This window comes from Aspergillus oryzae, chromosome 1 (assembly GCF_000184455.2).
Source record: "Aspergillus oryzae RIB40 DNA, chromosome 1".
NCBI classification, from domain to species: Eukaryota; Fungi; Ascomycota; class Eurotiomycetes; order Eurotiales; family Aspergillaceae; genus Aspergillus; species Aspergillus oryzae.
This window is the reverse complement of record NC_036435.1, coordinates 1,411,301-1,422,941: the sequence shown is the minus strand read 5'-3', so window position 1 is coordinate 1,422,941 and position 11,641 is coordinate 1,411,301. Positions and strand designations below refer to the sequence as shown.

The window sequence follows — 11,641 nt, the reverse complement described above, 5'->3', positions numbered from 1 at the left end:
ATCCTTTGTTTCGTTAACAGGCCCGGTCTTGGTTTGCCTTTCCCCACATGTTGGTGTGATAGGTACTCGCATGGGAATGTGCTTTACTATCTTGAGCATTGCATTGCTGGTTGGGACTCCTATTTCTGGTGCAATTCTGGATGCTTCTGGTGCCAATCCGACCTGGATCTTTAGCGGGTGTTTGACACTGGCCGGAGGGATTATACTTGCCATTGCACGAATGGCCAAGACGTCTGGGAGAGCTTTTGTCAAGGCTTGAAATGTGCTCCTTATTTTATTCCTATCTTTAAATTCGACACAGCAAGAATAAGGACCGACATCCGTTTTTAACAGGCTAAGTGGATGGGAATCCCCTTTTACAAAATGAGTCACGATCTTCAAAACTGTATATCAAATGCGATATCCAAGTACTAACCAAATTCCTTTTCCTATTATAATATTCTAGTCTCGAATAGTACACTAGTAACGATATAAATCTACATATCAGGCGAATATATGGAGTAGTGCTAAGAGGTATTTAAAGCGACATCGTGATCGATTTAGGTTATTTTCAAGCGATGTTATTTTAAGGGTCGTCCGAAATCAAAGTTCATCCTTATTCCAGTTATATTATTTTGAGCCCTATGTTGATATAGAATGGTGCAGTTGGTTTCACTTTGGTTATTCTATCCTATTAGGCACCCCATTGTCAGATTGATTCAAGGACCTAACGTATATCTCATATCACTGATTGGTCGAGAGTGCAATTTTCCGAAATCTGTTACAAGGCACACACCATAACCACCTTAGAGACACACGTGAGTCCGGCACATGACCTTTTCATTTTAATCTCAAGGCTGAAATATATCAGCCTACAGACTTACAATGTAGGCCAGAAAGACATGTGTTAACCTGAAGATACCATTCAAAATACCCTATAGAGACGCCTAAGGTACCAAGGAATTTTCAGGCAGTCGAATGTGATGATTTTCCAAATCCACAAAGTATTATGACTATCTTCATGGCCCAAACAGTAAGTCCCTAACAGCCCATCAACTAAAACTACTACAAAGTCTGATAACTGGACTTGCAGGTATGCAAAATACATATTACAACAACCCGCTACACCAGATGCCCTACTTCCTGCACAAAGGTGAGGCGCATCCTCGTGACCATGGGATGCCCTATCTTCGCTGCGACGGGCCAGCCCTGTCGGGACCCCAAGGAAGTATATCTCGGGCAAATGATCGCACGGGGACAGTGTCCGAACCACAAAGATGAAGGCTTTGCGGAGTATGATACTCGGTGATCGCGAGGCTTGTCAAGGGAGGAGAAAGTGACCGGGTGTCTTGTTCATCACCTGTGAGATATTTGGAATTTCTGTGCGACTCTATTGGAGTGTAACCGTAAAGACAAACCTGTCATGGTAGTCAATCTGCGGATATATTATAGGATCGTTTATCCCCAAAGAGCGCTGGAATGTTGAAACTGGACATTCTTTTTATATGTACAAGAAATTATCATTATAAAGTGAATCCGTTACTGAATAATGGCAGGCTTGATTGATACTTGTAGCCAAGTTTCCCGCTTACCCCACGATGTATATTGACAAGGAGGAACACAAAAGATTGCAGCACCAGAGGCCAGGACCGAAAAGAGCGAAAATTATAAGCTCTACGAATATTAAGCACCACAACACAATCCCCCGAATCCAAGAAACCATGTATCCCCCAAAGAAACCGAGCTAAATGCCGGACAGTTAACCACGGCTACCTCACATTATCATTAGACAGAATCATACCTCCAGGCCGATCAGTAGAGACCACCCCATCCACATACTCCTTCAGCGCATCGTCCAACACCCCATTAGCAAGGTATTTAAACAAGATGTCCGGTCACTTGTCCCTGCTTGATGATGCCGCCCCAGATATCATCACCGAGTAACTGGAGTATGCTATGCTCCTCGAGACCACGCTTCATACTTCCTACATAAGAGACTTTGCGTCAGTGCGAGTAAGTCAATCGCCAGGGAGTGGGAAGTGGATACTTCTCATGGCCCGATGGTAAGGCTTGTTGATCTCGATTTCATATTCCCGAAGACAGGATCTTGGATATGTGTATTTGAGTCCAATCTGGTGTCCCCAGCCTTTCACGGAGTATTTTGCACCGTTGACGAAGTTGAAGCGTTTTTTTACTATATTTTGGACGTCTTGATCAGAAACGATATGATATAACCAAGGAAAAGGAAAGGGGAGTATAAAGAGTGGGAACAAGTGGTGGAGATGTTGGCTCCTCAAAATAGAATCATAGAAACAGCGGGATAGGAAGAACTTACCTTCCTGTTTCACCCTCGAGGACACCGGCTTAGTTGGTGAGCTGTCATTCTCCGACTGAAACTCGTATTGTACCTCGTTGGCCTGAGGGGCCTTTCCAGGAGGCCCTGGACTCAAATCATGATCTGCAGTCTTTGGCTATTCGCGACCTTTAATGACGGGAGGTTGGTCGTTTCCTAGAAGAGTATCTATATCATGGTGGTCCTCTTACAGATGTCAGCTAGTGAAGCAAGGGAAATTATTGTCTAGATAGCAACGATATTCTTACTATAGATTATGATGCCCTTCTCGAAGCTAGCATTAGCTGAGTAAGAAATGAGGAAGAAGACATCAACAAAGGCGATCAGACGAATCTTGCCAGGCCACTGCTCTTTGTTGATGTCGATATCCCATGGATGGATGTCACTGTCGATAAGAACAAATATATTCAGCATTCCAAAATCGCTCAATAGCTACAATACAGAATAAGACATACCAGTCACATACTAGACTCTTATCCCAGACAGACCTTCCGAAGACTACTAAGACACGATGATAGGAGAACATAGTGTATATTGTGAGAAATGCTGTGCCAGGACACCTATGCCATTTTAACACATTGTATTATTTGGATTATCTCCGCACGGCCGCGCGTTCTCTCCCCGCTCACTCGTAACTGTGCATAACTATGCATACTGTGGCTGAGGATGTGAGAGGTAAGATGCAGAGGTGAATTACCCATTTCGAATGCGGTCGCGGAGCGTCAATCTCCGGCAAACAATTTGGCTGGTAGTCGAATTGCAGGAACTGGTCCTTAGCAAAGTGACCTTCTATGTCAACCCTAACTGGGACCTTTTGGAGAGACCGATCGATGATTTGGGCCAATACTACAATCTTTGTCCCTTCATCGACCTGTACACTCGAAACCAAGAACATGCCACGTCGAAAGAAAATATCAGCATTGCAATGGCTGCGTTACCAGCCCAGGATGTGCAAGATTTGTTGAATGGAAAAAGGCAACAGGAGAGAACTGGCATGGTAAGTTTATCACCTTCGAAATGCCTGTTGGAGATCTCTTATGGGTTTATAGACAGAAACAGGAGATATTTTAGAGTCAATCACAGGTACTCTGGGAGCTTTTAACTTTGCCGTCCCCAAAAACCTGGATGAAGAAACTGCGAGGGCTAGGATTGGCCAGTGCGTTCGGAGCACTATTAAGAGCCTTCAACGTCTCAGACTTGAGCATGGAGGCGATACCAGCATACACCCTTTGAAACTCTATTCGCTAATAGCCGGAACCATCCACGGTACCTTGAGTGACTCGCAGCCTAAAACAGATGATATCTACAAGGAAAGAAGAATAAAGATTGTCATTGACCTGCTTCTGAGTGCCTTGGCGAAATTGAAGAACCACGAGATCCGGGCCGATCGCGAACATATTGCAAGATTCAGCAAAGTACAGTGCCTCAAAAGCTGGTCCAGAGGGACTGGGAGAGCGACCTTTTCTGCCCATAGTGTGATGAACCTGGCGTCCGCCCGAGAGTGTACTGTCCCGACGGATATAGCTTACTCGCTGATGGGTATACTTGGCGTGCGATTCCCGGCATTCCCAGCAGAGGGACTAACAAAAGCTTTGGCTCGTTCGATGGATGAAGTCGTAATTGCCTCAAATGACGTCTCTGTATTCAACTGGTCCGGGAAACACAATGGAAGCCCCATAAGGGGCCGGTCTCTGTATGCTTCTAATATTAGTGGGTTTCGGGTTGAGAATACAGAGTTGCAAGAAAATTTCGACGCGGATCAAGAGCTGATGCGATATTTTCGTGAGCAACGCATAAAAGACTTGTGGATGGCTGGCCGTGTTTAATGATATATTGGAATTTTCCACGATCTACGTGAAGAACCCGAACAAAGCAAAGACATCCTTTGGGTGCTCTATGACCATGTTAAGCTCCTTAAGGAGGATGATTTTAGGACGCTTCGAAATAGCTTTGACCTGAAACCAATCTACGACAAGATGAAGGCAGCAAAGATCGATGCTAAAGAAGAAGAACTTGAGGACGGCCATCAACAGCCGCTGATACCTGGTGATAGTAGGGGCCAGCAGGCTCCTGACGAAAAACGTCAGGAGATGATAGAAAACAATGATCCACCAGAGGTGCAGGGGACCGAGAAGAAACAGTGCTGGTATGGAAGGCGTATACCAACCCAGCTTTCGAATCTGGCGCTGCATGTCAATGTACGATGGTGTAATGACGAAAAAGAAAGGCGCAAACAGGAGAAGGATGCGCAGAATAGAGAGAAGGAGGGCGCGGAGAAACGACGGTTGGATAGATCGCCCGACTTTGATAAGGAGGTGAAGAACGCAATTGAGCAAGCATTAAGCAAAAGATCGGAGAGCAACATCTGCCAAGACCCGTACGATAAAGTGCATACAGGAGGGAGATCTGAAGATAAGGTTACGGTGAACGAGACTGAACCCTTAGAAAGCCTGGACAGAAGAATCATCAGTCCGAATCCTATTGTGCTGAACAGCTCAGGAATCAAAGGAGTTTTTGACATTCAGCGCATCGTCGTAAGGATGCTTGATCCTGATAGTCTGCGGCAAAAGATCAAGACTGCAATTAGCGTCAATGAGAAGATTGATGGATGGTGTACTATTAGTACGGGGCTGGCGCTGACAATGGTGGCTTTTTCTTGCGAAAGACACGTTCTTGTGCAGCAGTTGGATTTAGTCGAAGTGGTAGAGGAGACCGTCCTTAAAGACCCACACGCCAAATTGGACGGAATCTCTGAACAGCTACAGAGGTCAGAGTATAGGCAGAATGCAGAGACTAACACCGAAAGTTATACGACCTCTGAAGAGGACATACGACAAGGCCTGAAAAAACCAGAACGATCTTCCACAGAGAGATCAGACCTTACCACAAACCCGAAGACGATGAAGATACAATATGGTAATTCCCCAGAACAGCGAAAGCTTTTTCGCATGTTGGGTTTTGTCACCGAATCTAACATTCAGATCGTCGCTGGCGAATGGGTACTTGCACGATTTTCAAGTGCACCGGGTGCGAAGTGGTTTCTCTGTCGACTAGAGCTCGGTGCCGGCACTGAGTTCTACGCACGTCGGATACCAACAGATGAGATTGATTTCACTGAGGCGTTTCCCGAAAGGGGCTTGGTGGAGTATTGGCATGCATTCCTACTGGAGCAGAAATCCATAATGTGCGATGTTCTGTCATTCTACCTACTAAGCAAGAAAGCAGGAAAATACACGGACTGGCTGGGTGAAAGTATTATCAATTCCCTTTCGGGAGATGTGACCAGTGACCAGAATGAAGATGAAAGCTGTGACGATGATGTGGACTTGGCCAGAAACCCGAGATCTCGGGATTACGGGCATCTGTCTAATGTGCGAAAGATGATCAAAATGATAGGGTGGAGCGCTAAAGGCGTGTTGTCTGAGACTTGGGCAAGTCACCTAAACAGATATTTGAGGGACAACGCTCTAAGAAAGGTACCAGTTCACCTGCGCGCAGCAGTGGAGGCCTTAAGTGATAGGCGTGTGCTTCTACCAGCGATGTTCCACACAGGGAAAGAGATACACTTCTTCTAAAGGGAGATTATTTCTTTTGGTGAGCACCCGATCAATGCAATGCGTGATCCTGTGTTGAAATGTGAATCAAAATGGTAGGAGATTCTCCGCCTTGAGAAACGGAGGAAGGTGTGCGATGTCCTTTTGGAGCTAAAAGTAACAAATGTCCTCTAGAAAGAGGAGCTCGGCTTTAAAACTAATGTACTGAAACTCATTGACCTCAATAGTATAGTGTGGACCTGGACACTCCCTGTAAGTAAAAATAAGAATATGGCGTTAGCCCTGTCTATGATTACCGACAGGAACTGATTAGTGGAAAGATTAGTCTTGGGGGGTGAAGAGTAGTGGTAGACACATTGCCAGACCTGATATCTTGAATTTATTTATGATGTTCATATCGACAATTTCTTCTGTCCAGTCTTATTTGTATCACGAGATTGATACGGCACCGACCTCCCACATGAGAAAGATTTCTACCTTCTGTATGAACAGTGCTATAATTGTATGTAGTTCGACCATATTCTACGTTGGATCTGAACTCATCCTTGGCTATAATCGCGGCCCAAAAGGCTTACGACAATACCGAGTTACAGTCTGCATAAGGCATCTCTGATCTCGGCTAATGTATAAATACATGACGCGGTAGAATACACCGAAAGACGCTAAGTGAGGTGTGTAAGAGACATCCTATAGTCCGCCTTGGGCCTGAATCTTGCCTATGGCGAACCATGGCAACGCAAGAGATATATGGCAATACCTTCTGCCAAACCTCAGTCAGGTCACAATTCAGCCTGGGTAACGTCATTGATATGACAAGCATGACCATACAAAAGAAAGATGCTTTTCATCGCTCTTGCCTCTAAGATGTGATGGGTGGGTTTAAAGTGGCGGAAAAGGTGGCTCAGTTGTATCAAGGCGTGTGACCGATGTTGCAACCCGCCACCGTTGAAGAAGTCCTAAAGCAGCCGGCCCAAAGGGCCTCTTGGATTATCGGGCTTGGAACATGTCATAAGCGGCGGTGCAACCCGCCAATATCTCTTTTTTGGGGAAGCTGGGGTGACTTATCCTTGGAAATTGACTTGGCACCGTGGAGGCTAAAGATTTTAATCTACGTCAAGTATATTGCTCTGCTTGTGTAAAGAAACGGCTTTTCTAGCTATCTCTCTGGAGGTTATAGTGAAGACCCGTTTTAGTCCTTTAACGCATGGCATAAATAGCTAACTGGACAGTTCAGCATGGGAAAAGACAAATGATATACTCACCGTGATATTGGATGCAGACTTTCCCACATTGCCTTGAATAACGTTTTGACTTGGCAACTAAAAAGCCCGGAATGGTTATACTCTGTACTGGAAGAAGTGAATGCTGAGCTTACTTCCAGAAATACTATGGCGCCATATGAGAAAGCCAATAACACTCCTTACTTGCGTGCCTGTTTAGATAAGAATCTCCGCATTACGCAGCCGATCGGCTTCAGCTTGCCTAGATGTACACCTATCGGAAGAGGCGCTTATACCCGGAAAGTTTGTTCCTGGAAATACAGTGGTATTTTGTCATCTTATGTTGTGCATCGTGAGGAGCGAGTATTTCTAAGCGCGGAAAAGTTTAACCCGGTCGCTGGCTTGGTCAAGGCCGATGAGAAATCCAACACTGTTGTCCAGCATTTAGTACCATTTCTGGAAGGTATAATGGCTAGAACATCACTTACTTCGAGCAAACAGTGGTGATGGAGAGTGTCATTGACCGCTATAAGATTTGCCCTTCGAGATTAGGATTCGGACCACGAGAGTGTGGGAGGTAACGAACTGGTTGCAGGGGTATTTGCTGCTGAAGGCATGGAGGAGGAATGTCACACCAAAGCAGATATAGACGCGAGGTCAGTAGAACTAGAACATGGGCTCGATTGGGCTGGAGCTAAGCAGGCAGCGATAATATCTTCCAGCTAAGAACACGCCATACTCCTACCGAATCAAACGACCATGTCCCGGGATTTGCTGGAAGCTACCTTCAGATATTGCAGTGAGTAATGTAGCAAAATCCAAACCTTAACTTCGTATCTGACATCAGCAACTATTGGAAATGCAAAGCAAAACCTCTTCTCCTTCGCTTCTGTTTTGAGTTCAAGTAGATTGCTAATGCTATCCTGCTGACCATAACCCAACGACAAACCCTGAGGCTCACTAACTTGATTTAAGATACGCTGGTCTTCATCTTACCCCCGCAAGCCCGACGGTCTGGGCCATAGATTTATTTCCTGGGCTCGTTCTCGAACTCATGAGCCATGGTTGTCTACAATAGCCGTTCGGTTCGACCCAAAGTTCCACAGCAAGTCTGGTATTTGCTCCAGACCCCGCATACTAACCGCCACTCCCCATGACTCGAGTCGTACATAGATAGCCAAGCTATTTCACGAATCATTTTCCCTCATCAGACATTGGACCCGGCGAGACCCTTCGGTTTAAATCCCGGCACACACAAAACCTAAGGTTCCACATGCTGAATCCAGCTAAAGTATCTATATAACTGTTCGGCTCGCTACGTAGAACCAATCGGATGTAGCCGATAGCGTATAATGTCTGGGTGAACCTGACGTGCTTGGCTGATGGAGAAGTTCTGATAATAATTTATAAGACCTCTTTCCCAATCCGGTATCTTCAGAATTTGGTTCGACGTGTGGCCAACCGTACTCACATTGCTCTTCTTCAGGGACTGATGGCACCTAGCTCCAAAATAGGCTTTAGGATATAGGGCCAGAAGAGACCGAAGTGCATATTAAGGGGTTTGAGAGGCAATTTCATGATGTCTATCACTGTGAAAAACGCCGTTGGCGCAGAGTCCTGTCAATCATATACTTGTTACCTCTAACAACCTTGCAAACCATCTCCTTCATCCATATACACATCTATATACCTCCATGCCAGCAAGGATGACTCTGGCTATCGCGTGCTTCCCTAAGGCAGTACCAACTTTCGACAATGTGTTGAATGACAATGCACCTTATCCATATACTTTAAAATCCTTCAGAGATTACGTATCACAAAGCCATTGTTCCGAGCCCTTGGAATTTCTGGAGGACCTTAAGAGATACAAACAAAAATACCACTCTGCTCTTGGCTTGAATAGCTCACGTCGCCCCTCACGTCCATCATTAACACCGCAACTGCTCCTGACCTGGAGAAAGATAATATCTGTTTATATCCTGCCTGGGTCATCACGCGAGCTTAATTTGTCGACTGAGGAGCGAGATTCCCTGCTTCAATATAACGACACCTCGTTTCCACCGTCGCCCTGTTTGATCGAGGAAGCAGTAACACGCATATCTCAGTCATTCGAGTCATCTATATTTCTTCCATATCTTACCAGTCGAGCCTTACTACTCCATACAATCTCATCAGAGGATACCTATCTGGACGAGGACCGGGTGGGCATGATCTATGATAAGGTGGCAATATCGACAACAGAATCGGACATGACAGATAGTTCATCGGAAATAACAAGCACGACAGCCCACATGGATGAGAAAGGTTGGCGAGACAGTAAGGGCGTGGTATTTAAGAAGTTACTGTCCTTTCTCGTCCAGCCAGCTAAGTCCATTCGAGCATATCAGAGGGCCTCTCGGGCTTCTTCTCGGACTGTGGACAGATGGTCCAGACTCTGAATGTTGTGCTCATGACCTTCTACTTCTCTGTACATATTTAATGAGCATTATAATGCCTGACGAATAGAATGATAAGACTATTACTATTGAGTGAATGTGATATATACTTCATACCTTTGATCTATACCTGCGTAACGCCCACCATTCCATTTCCATATCCACTACTAGCATTTAGTCTTGCCGCCGCTGCTGCCAATTCTCCCTCTGTCGGCTTATTAACAATGGTCAAGTACAAAACATTCTACATCCAATCTCATCAGCACACATTATCTATATACGTGGAAAAGGCTTGCTCACCTTACGGATATTTCTCTGTTTTCCTTGTGCTTCTCGTCTCCGCTCTCGGAACTCCTCGAACCGTGGCGCAAATTGCTCATCACACTGCCGGATCTGTCTCTCGATCTCCCATCGGGACTGGTTCTGGTTGCGAATGCCGTCCATCTGCTGGTAATACTGGCCTAGTACTTGTTTCTCTTCTTCTTCGACCCGCCGCAGGGCCTTGCGTCTGCGTGCCTCCGGATCAGGAGTCAGCACGCCACCGGAGAGTAGTCCGATGAGACCCCCGTTGGTGGCGGGGTGATTAGGATCGAGATAGCGGTTTTTGAATCCGCGCGTCAGAGGGACATTCAAAATGTCGCCTGAATTCTCGGCAGTCTGGACACATACTGTTAATAATTGTCCTCTCCAATCACGCCGCCATTTCAAATCGCTGACGAGCAGAAAGAAAGCAGACAGCAAGACTCACATATTGCGCACGGGCCCTCCGATCTAGGTAATCATTGAACGTATCGAATGCCCTTTTGGCCCTCTTCGATGACTTAACCTTTTCCGTGGATTCCAGGGAACATCCATCAGACAGGAGCTCCTTATGCTGACGCCGATCATCGATAAACATCAAAGGCGCCACAGCAGTGGGTAAATTATGAGCACCCTGCGACTTTCCCGAGACAGGATTCCGTACCCAGCTACCCGAGGCCAGGGATCCGAACCTACTCAACTGGCTCGATAATGATTGTGACGATTGAGACTTTAACTCGTCGTAGGCTTCTGGCTCATAACTCATGATCATACAGAAGAGGCCGCGAGGGCCGAATAGTTCTTGATTGTATCGATCTAGGACAGCATTTGTTCTGGAGATCGCATTAGTTGCAGATATGGTGAATAGTACGGATTGCTTACTTGTGTCTGACATGGCCTTTATTGGCGAAGTAGGCTCCGGCCTGTACAGCGGTGGCAACTCCCATCACGATCATCTCCGGGGTGAATCCGACACCGAACGAGACAACTTGTACACCGGCTAGGAACTTGTTTCCTTGTACTGCTGTGTTGCATTCATCTAGGAACCTTAAGAACGCCATGCGGTCAATGCCGCACGCCTCCAGTGATGGGGCATAGGCGGCGATGAAACCGCGTTCCCTGGATCCAGGTCGTTGCTGTGGAACAACGATAGGAAGTGGCAGAGGACCGAAATTCGTCGGGATTTGGGGAGAGGGGTAGTCCTCTTCTTGGTATATGTAATCTCGCTCAGAGTAGGTTTTGTAGTATGAATTTCCGGGCATGTTGGACAATGATAGCGATAATGTGGTATAGATAATATGTCAAGAAGACTGGGAATCGTTCTTGATATTTATAATGCCACATGCCCAGCTATGCAGTCATCCTGAGCCATACTATCAACCATCTACAAGAGAAAAATAAGCCTTGTCCGCTACTACGTGGCTGAGCTTAGCGTCTATTGACTTCGATGTCAGATCCGTATAGGGCAGCATCATGCATACCTTTTCGGGTAGCACTTCGACTGCACTAAGCTGCATACGGTCTAGTACTCCTTGCACGGCATTCTGTTCCGCATTGGGTAACCAGCCCTACGCCCTCACTGACGGTGGACAAGATAGTTAAGTTTGGACATTTATACTCTAGCCTAGGACGGAGAAGAATAAATGAGGTAAGATCACGGTCGGGAATTAGGCGTACGAGAGTGGTCTAGGGAATCTTGTCAACCAGGGCGAAGTACTGAAGGTTGTTGACCAACTCCATGGTTGATGATCTTCAAGGAACAAGTATATTTCATCACTGGTTCATGGTAGCCGAATATCT

General features: G+C 46.1%; 3 protein-coding genes across 3 annotated transcripts; 2 read left to right on the top strand and 1 right to left on the bottom strand.

Moving 5' to 3' along the window:
* Window positions 1–3,038: 3,038 nt before the first annotated feature.
* Window positions 3,039–4,158, top strand: AO090009000533 (uncharacterized protein; the record flags this gene model as incomplete). The annotated part of the gene is made up of 2 exons (XM_001816924.3): window positions 3,039–3,329; window positions 3,382–4,158. The coding sequence occupies 2 exons, from the start codon at window positions 3,039–3,041 to the stop codon at window positions 4,156–4,158; spliced, it is 1,068 nt and encodes a 355-aa protein (XP_001816976.3).
* A 150-nt stretch (window positions 4,159–4,308) lies between these two features.
* AO090009000532 (uncharacterized protein) lies at window positions 4,309–5,907 on the top strand (the record flags this gene model as incomplete). The annotated part of the gene is made up of 1 exon (XM_023235670.1): window positions 4,309–5,907. One exon carries the CDS (start codon window positions 4,309–4,311, stop codon window positions 5,905–5,907), a length of 1,599 nt encoding a protein of 532 aa, XP_023088693.1.
* Window positions 5,908–9,814: 3,907 nt separating this feature from the next.
* Window positions 9,815–10,607, bottom strand: AO090009000531 (uncharacterized protein; the record flags this gene model as incomplete). Its single annotated transcript, XM_023235662.1, has 2 exons — window positions 9,815–10,182; window positions 10,259–10,607. The coding sequence occupies 2 exons, from the start codon at window positions 10,605–10,607 to the stop codon at window positions 9,815–9,817; spliced, it is 717 nt and encodes a 238-aa protein (XP_023088692.1).
* Window positions 10,608–11,641: the final 1,034 nt, after the last annotated feature.